At 41.2% G+C, this 7,751-nt stretch overlaps 1 protein-coding gene across 1 annotated transcript; it reads right to left on the bottom strand.

Annotated features, from left to right (window-relative positions):
• Window positions 1–723: 723 nt before the first annotated feature.
• On the bottom strand, window positions 724–7,548 carry LOC123157836 (serine/threonine-protein kinase STY46). Its single transcript, XM_044576026.1, has 14 exons — window positions 6,884–7,548; window positions 6,382–6,512; window positions 6,075–6,144; window positions 5,845–5,955; window positions 5,450–5,500; window positions 5,197–5,333; window positions 4,627–4,734; window positions 4,476–4,552; window positions 2,845–3,020; window positions 2,209–2,304; window positions 1,367–1,447; window positions 1,214–1,264; window positions 961–1,101; window positions 724–879 (listed from the first exon to the last, which is right to left on the bottom strand). Exons 1-14 carry the CDS (start codon window positions 7,187–7,189, stop codon window positions 820–822), a joined length of 1,596 nt encoding a protein of 531 aa, XP_044431961.1. The 5' UTR covers window positions 7,190–7,548; the 3' UTR covers window positions 724–819.
• Between the last annotated feature and the right edge of the window lie 203 nt (window positions 7,549–7,751).

Here is a 7,751-nt window from a genome sequence, read left to right as displayed (position 1 = left end):
CTTGTGATATTTCTACACAGAATCGTGTTTAGATACTTGAGCTCAGAAACCTGATGACAAAGTCCCAGCAATTGGACCTATTATACACTCTTGCCAGATTTTGTCAAATGAGTGGATTATTATACACTCTTGCCATTGGACTATTACTCTGCCAGATTTTGTCAATGAGTGGCCAGAAGGCTGTTGTTCGTACCGTTCTCTTATATCTGCGAGAGAGAGCACACAAATAATTCCATCCCAAAAATGTTGCAATTGATGCTTTCTTCACCTCAGCATATACAGTCTATACATATACATCTCTTCAAATGGAAAGAAGGAACTACAAGCTGCAAGAAACTGTTACAAACGCTGCTACACACACATACAAAGAGAAACGAGAGGGCATTCTAAACCTATCTCACACGCAACGGCATGTCGGCGTCCTGTTGGAATTGGGGAGACTGCACAAGCTACAAGGTAATCTTTCTAGCTTCAGCTTTCTGATACCGGTATGGTGCAAGGATGAAAACCTCTTAAGGGCCTGCTTGGTCTGGCAGGTTATCAGCAGGGATTTAGCCCAGTTTTCTGTCAATGCCCTTTGATCCTTGCAGATCCCTGCTAAACCGAACATGCCGTAAAGGGGAGGTGAAATCCTTTGGCATGGTTGTGGGTGTTCATCACATTTTCAGCAATTTAAACTCGAAGCGACGCTCCTTGAGTCGATTTTTTTTTTTGTATTTTTTCCCTTTTTTCTGAAGAGGTGGTTGACTCCGGCCTTTGCATCACTTTTGATGCATACATCGGTTTTTCTGTTCTTTCTTTTCTTTTCTTTTCTTTCTTCTATCGCGGTGATTTCTTTTGCATTTTTGCTCTAGAACGTCGATGGCCCCCCTTGGGCACCTGTACAAAGAAAATACTCAAGTGAAGACTGGTTGTTTGCAGAGAACTTGGTTTGAAAGCAACTTGAGTTTCTACCTCTACCTGAATTTCCTGTAAGATGTCCTCAAGTTGTACAATGATCTCCGCAAAAACAGGTCTTATACCAGGATCTTCATCCCAGCACTGCTCGATCAGTTTCGACAATCCCGGGTGCACATCTGCCGGGATCTCCAAACGCAATCCCTATCGCAAGGCCAGCACAGCGTAAGAAGAAACGATAAGAGTCTGTAATGATGGGATCTGAACTAATATGAGTGTTGAGTTCATCCAGGGATAGCCAACATCACTGATGTACCTGCCTCACTCCCAATGCAGCTTGCAAGGGTGTCATGTTATCATAAGGGACCTACAGCATGATTAAGAGTTCATTGTTACCTATAACCAACATAGTACAGAAGTTTAAACAACTAGGATGTAAGCTCAAGATGTATTTGACACCAGCACATACCTTTAGTGTAATCAATTCCCATAGAACAATAGCAAAGCTGAATACATCCGCTTTGTGATCATAAGGCTTATGGTTAATAATCTATCAAGATAAACAACACTTATGAGCTTCTTGCGAAAAAATAAAATCTCAGGAGTAACCTATGATTTTTTTATCTCAGCTCATGCAGACAGTTCCAAAGTTGAAACTTTTTTCCTTGACAAAATGAGATGTCATGTTCGTCAGTTGTTGCCACGAATTAGGTACAAAACATGTATCTCAGTTCAAGGAGAAGGAATTTAAGATGTCTAAATGGCACTGTTTGACCAAAGCCTCTCAAGGTGGTCTCATAAAACCATTTTCCTGGACCCTGCCAGGAACTTATGAAGTTTGACATCTTTATGGACCATGTACCTCTTACATTTAGCAGTGGCCGATTCATCACTCCATTATGGACAAGTCGCAGAAGAAATAGCTCCTTATTAATTTGTAACCCACCCATATTTGCCACTAGGATCTGATAGGTTTCCCCAGCACTGAACCGTACCTTTGTGAATCATGTTTATGGCAAAAAATTAATAATTGGTTACACAATGATTCAGAGCATGATGTTTCCCATCGCCATGAGAAATTAGAAAGCAAGGCAAAGTGAGGCATGTTACATTCCGGTGATGATCTTTGTCCCTTGAACTTGCCATGAGAAACATAAGAGATAAAGAGCAAGCAAAAGATTGGTTGGGAGTATTGGTACAGAAGATAACAAGGAAGGACCAGGTAGACCGAACAAAACTAAACATTTCAAAGTTTCTTAAAATTAAAGAAAAACACTTTCAAACAGTAACAGGAAAAATTAATAACCCTACCTCAGGTGCCATCCATCTGTAAGTTCCAGTTTCAGCCGTCATTTGTCCCTCCTGACTACCAACTCGAGCCACACCAAAGTCTGCAATCTTCACAACCTATTTCCAGAAGTAGATCCACAACTTAATAGGTAATGACTAGGTAGGTGAGCTTACATCAGTTGAGGAAATATTTATCATCATTTTCTCACCATTTTCCAGAAGTAGATCCACTACTTATATGCTTAGGGACACAAAAGTTAAGTTTGTGATACAAGATAATAAAAATCACAATTTTAAAAAAAATATTTTTAAGAGCAAGTAATTTGTCTTAAAACATACAAATATAAATTGATATCGAGTTCTTAAGCAAAGAAAGTTTCCTGAATGGAATTATATTTCCATTTTTTTCAACTTATTATAATTTATTTGAGCTTTAAAACCTTATCTGCGATTGCTAGTTTGCCAGATGTGAACTATAAACCCTTACGTGTTTAAAGAATGTGCTTGTAACAAAGCAGCCCCATCGGACTAAAAAATCAACCACTTCAATGCTTTTATGTATTTTCCAGGTTTTATACCACGTTAGAAAAGCAGAATAAAATGGACCCTCGGATTCTCAGGACCAATAGCTTCGGCAGTTTGAATAAGTATGCCTACATGATTGTCGCCCATGAGAATGTTTGCAGTCTTCAGATCTCTATGGATTATGTTATGCTGGTGCAGACATTCCATTCCTTTTGAGATGCTCATAGCAATCCTTAGAATCAGAAGGAGCTCTAAAACATCATTTTGCTTGTGTACAAATTCATATAAATCGCCTCCAGGCATGTATTCTGAAAGGAACAAAATTAACACAAGAGAAAAAGGTGAGCATACTAGGTGAAAAGACATCACATTGTGTGTTCTAGAGAAAAAAAAGGTAAGTTTACTAGAAAGAGTGGGCTATGTTAAAATTACGCAGCATACTCATTCAACAATCACAATAAATAAACAAGAGTCTAAGACAGAATCATGCACAGTATTCTAAAAAGCAGGCTAGGGGACTGCTTAGGCTTCCGGTCACCGCAATTTAGCCCTGAAGGGTCTGTTAGGCAGGATGGGGGAGCCTAGCTAGGTAGTGCAGGTCAGAGATTTCAGTTCATTTCTGGAGTTTTTGCACTCCTGACCGATAGTCGCAAATTTCACGAAATTAACGAAAGTTCTGGAAGCAAAATCATTTTTTTGCTAAGTTCAAATTCAGCACCTGATAATATATTTGTAAGTATAACGGCACCAAAAAGTTTATTCCATTGTGGTGGTTTGCTTCCATATAACTCAGCCATCTTATCTCCAGTTTGTGCTCTAAGACCTACACAATTTTGGTCTACCTTTTCTACGAGTTATGAAAAAGAAAAGAAAAATTCAGGGCAATTTATGCTTTATGGGGGTTCGAACTCAGGATCGCCAGAAGCATAGAGTTGTTTAAGTTAACCACTGCACCCAGAGTCATAACATGATTCATAACTGCTCGAAGCCGTCTTAACCAAGCGAAAAAATTCAAAATAATCGATATTTTTGGCCAAAACTGAACTTTTATCGCCCCTGAACGAGAATCGTTGATTTCGCGAATTTCGAACAAAATTTGACCGAAATTTAAATCCCTGGTGATGGTATCTAACGGGAATCTGGTTGCTTGAATGAAAAGAGAGCCCTATAATCGCGTATCACATAATTGTATAAAGAAAGAATACAGGAGAGAAACTATCAGAAATGGACTCGAGAGACACATTCAATTACACAGTCAAACACAATAGCAAAGAGCTTATTTTTCCTGCCCATCAAGCTAGCAAGTTGTGAGCTATGAGCAGACTTAACAGGAGCAATAGCAAGTTGTGAGCTATGAGCAGACTTAACAGGAGCAACAGCAAGTTAGAAACTGTTAAGCATACAGTGGGCATAAAAAGAAGTCTACACATGATTATAGTTTTGTGCGGCTTAAAAACTCAAGCGATGAAATTTCACAATTTTCAATCAGAAGTTGCTTCGCAAACATGACCAAGATGTACATTACCTGACTTCAGATTCAACCATAAGTCACAATCCAAATAACAAACATAGATTCATAAAACAATCACAGCAATGCAGTAGCTGATATCTCAGGTGCATCCGTGCATGGCAATGGTTTTGTACTGCATCATGCAATGGTAGTATGAGCATTCCAAAGTAATGTCCAGCAACTAACTAAAGAGTAGCAATCATGGCAGAGTTAATTACAATCCATAATATTCTTTTGGCAGTATTGATGGTACCTGTTACAATGGCACAATACTTTCGATGCTTTGTGCATGCGCCATAAAATGTAAGGATGTTTTCGTGCTTAACTCTCCTGGATGCAAAATATCATGAATCAGTCAGAATAAAACATAACTGATCATTCAGTAATGGTCGCAGAAAGCCTGCCTTAGCATGAGCGCCTGCTGCAAGAACTCAACTTCTGAAGGGCTGTTGTGATGTGCACTCCTGAGTATCTTTATACAAACATCCAAACCACTATGTGTTCCTCTATATCTGTGAAATAGAAAGGAATGAGATTTGTTGGACCCTAGTGTGGCCTTGCTTACCAAAAGCAAATTTAGGTTCACGATATTCTTGTATTGTTTTTAGAGGAAAAGGGAGGCATCTGCCAATCATATACTCCCTCCGTTCCTAAATATTTGTCTTTCTAGAGATTTCAACAAGTGACTACATACGGAGCAAAATGAGTGAATCTACACTCTAAAATATGTCTATATACATCCGTATGTGGTAATCCATTTGAAATCTCTGAAAAGACTTATATTTAGGAACGGAGGGAGTAGATGTGAGTGAAATGCCAACGTCTCCTGTCAGCAGAAGCCAGAATGCCTAGATAGGTCTACAGAGGCTAGAGGAGTACACTGGTCAGGCTAGAAGTGAAATTGGCATAATGGGCACTTCAAGTAAATGAACCCTAAGGCGGACATATACTTTCAAGTGTCAACCAGTTCTTACAAGTCTGCAGAAGACCCAGATGTGATCTTTTCCCCCACTGCTAGCACGCTCCAGTCGATTTCACAATCCACAAGCTGTTGCTGTAGCTCAAGTATTTTCTCCGAGGATGAAGCATTTGCTGAGTTAGGTGGTGCTCCCTACATATTTACATGGGGACAATTGGAAGGAGATGTTAGAGATGGCATCTTAACTGAAAGTGCAGATATCACATAATACTGCATTTACTGAAGTTACATGGAAAAGGACATCATACATTTTTTCTCATTAATGTATCCTCAATTGTCGCAATCAACGCCTCTGTCTCCTGCATGTACAATATCAAGATGACATATGCAAGAGAATGTAATTATAGAGATTAATACTCCCTCCGTTCCAAAATAGGTGTCGTGGTTTTAGGTCAATTTAAACTAAAACCACAACACTTATTTTGAACTAAAACCGCGACACTTATTTTGGAACCGAAAGGGTAGTTCATAGCGTCTTAGAAATGTAAGCAGGTAGTAGTTGTAGTCAGCAGCACTGCAAACTGGCAAGATTCTTTCATTAATTCTGTAGATATAATAGTCAAACACTATGCACAACATAAATATAATATCTGCAGAAAGTCATAAACAGTCCAACCTTTGTATACATATGCTAAAAGTTTACCTGTGTCTTCCACCCATCAACAACAAAAACATCCAAACAAAAGCCATCAGTTGTGGAGTAAACATGAGCTTCTTGAATATTCAGTCCAACTTCAGATAGCAATGCAGTTAGCTGTTGAACAATTATTTCTCATAAGAAACTTGGCATGTAAAATGTGAAAAGCAAGCTATATGAAATTGTGTATCAAGACAATTATAGAAAAAGTTGCCCCCTTGGTCATGTTTCTTTACCCGGCTAAGGAGCTTGGGCTTGTCGAGGGAAGAGAAGATGATCTCATGAAGAAGGGCAGGTTCTGAATCCCTGTGGAGAATTGAGAGGCCATTTTAACTAAAAGTCATAAACCAAACAAGTACACACTGTAAGCTGGAAGCACTTGGAGAGGATGACTTATTGGAGGATGGACAAATCGCAGCCACTGGTCTCGAATTTGACAGAGGTAAAAATAGCACTTAGAAGTGAAAACAACTGGTGTGAAATACAAAAAGAAGCTAGCAACAATATCAACGATAAGTCGTGGTACGATTTGAAGTGAATGACCTTGACGGTGAAGATGTAGATCCTGTGGTGTCGGTGCCATGTATCCTCTCCAATGTGAGGTCTTCCAATAACCTCTGATATGTTTCAGAGTCGGGACTGGTAACCACCCATTCCGGTTGAACTGCCATGTGCTGCCCATCAAGGTAGATCAACAGAGTTGTGAAAATGCTATTCCCTCCAATCCATACTAATCGTCGCTGACTTAGTATGGCAATAAATCAGCGACAATTAATATGGATCGGAGGGATTTACTAAATCAGTGACAATTAATATGGACCGGAGGGAGTAACAAATTGTCCTTTTTACAATTTTTGTGTGTCCAATCCAGCCAAATCTCAATTCTAAGAGTAACTAATACACCACACTAGCTGTTTGCAAGAAATATTTTCGCTCAACAAGCTATCCATCCAGGGTTTTCGATAATACGTAGTCTATGATTCGAGAGGAATTTGCTAGTTTTGGGGATGAATTGCAAAGCGAAAAGCGGGGTGGGGGTGGGTACCTTTAGGAATCGAGCTCGGAAGACGGGCTGGTTGCCGTTGTGGGCGCACTCGTCGAGGACCTCCCGGTGGAGCAGCACATCCTCGGCCTTGCTTTCACTCAGGTCCGTCAGGTACCTGGGTGGCAGCTTGTCGAAATGGGCGTCGAGCATGTCCCGGAACGAGGCATCATCAGAGTCCCCCTGCTTGCCGGCCTGCACCAGGCGCTCGTATATCTTACGCCGCAGCTCGTCGTGGGCGGCGGAGGACCTGGGCGGCGAGGAGCTCTCGCCCGTGCCCTCGATGGGCGCCGCCGACGGAGGGGCCATCGGAACCGGGAATTCCTTCTTTGAGCCGGCCGCGGCCGGTTAGCGGTATTTATAGACCGGCGAGGCGAAGCAAATCCTCCGATTGGATTGGATTGGACTGGGAAGGATGGAGAAGAAGGGCAAGCAGATAAAAACCTGCTCTTTTTTTATGATTTGTTTTCCGGCGGCGGCAGAGGTTGATTTGCTACGAGCGCGGGAACAAGAAGGTGACCCGTGGCCTTGCCGGCTCGGACGGCTTATCGTCCCATTTCCATTGTCAGAGGCGACGAGCTTCCCGAGGTCGCCGGACACCAGGCATCGCCCGACCGGACGGCAGTTAGACCCCCTTCCGGCGAGTGGTTTGACAAATTCCGGCGAGGGGAACTTTTGTCGCTATTTAATAAAATAAATCTGGTTCTTAGACTATTTTCTTTTAAAAAATGTGCTTCTTAGACATTTTTTGTTCGGTTTTGCTATTTTTATTTTTCAAGTACCCGGAATTTTTCATTTCGCCATCCACCTTTTCTAGTTCATCCGAGCTCGCTGGAGAAGAAGGAATCTCGCCGGAGAAGAGGCAGCCCCA

This window comes from Triticum aestivum, chromosome 7B (genome assembly GCF_018294505.1).
Source record: "Triticum aestivum cultivar Chinese Spring chromosome 7B, IWGSC CS RefSeq v2.1, whole genome shotgun sequence".
In the NCBI taxonomy this organism is placed as follows: Eukaryota; Viridiplantae; Streptophyta; class Magnoliopsida; order Poales; family Poaceae; genus Triticum; species Triticum aestivum.
This window is presented reverse-complemented; position numbering and strand designations above follow the sequence as displayed.

Coding starts and splice junctions, on each gene's coding strand:
- LOC123157836 (XM_044576026.1), bottom strand. CDS start 7,189: ATGGCCCCTCCGTCGGCGGCGCCCATCGAGGGCACGGGCGAGAGCTCC. Junction 6,145..6,381: donor TCTACATCTTCACCGTCAAG/GTCATTCACTTC, acceptor AATTCTCCACAG/GGATTCAGAACCTGCCCTTC. Junction 5,334..5,449: donor ATACATTAATGAGAAAAAAT/GTATGATGTCCT, acceptor GTAAATATGTAG/GGAGCACCACCTAACTCAGC.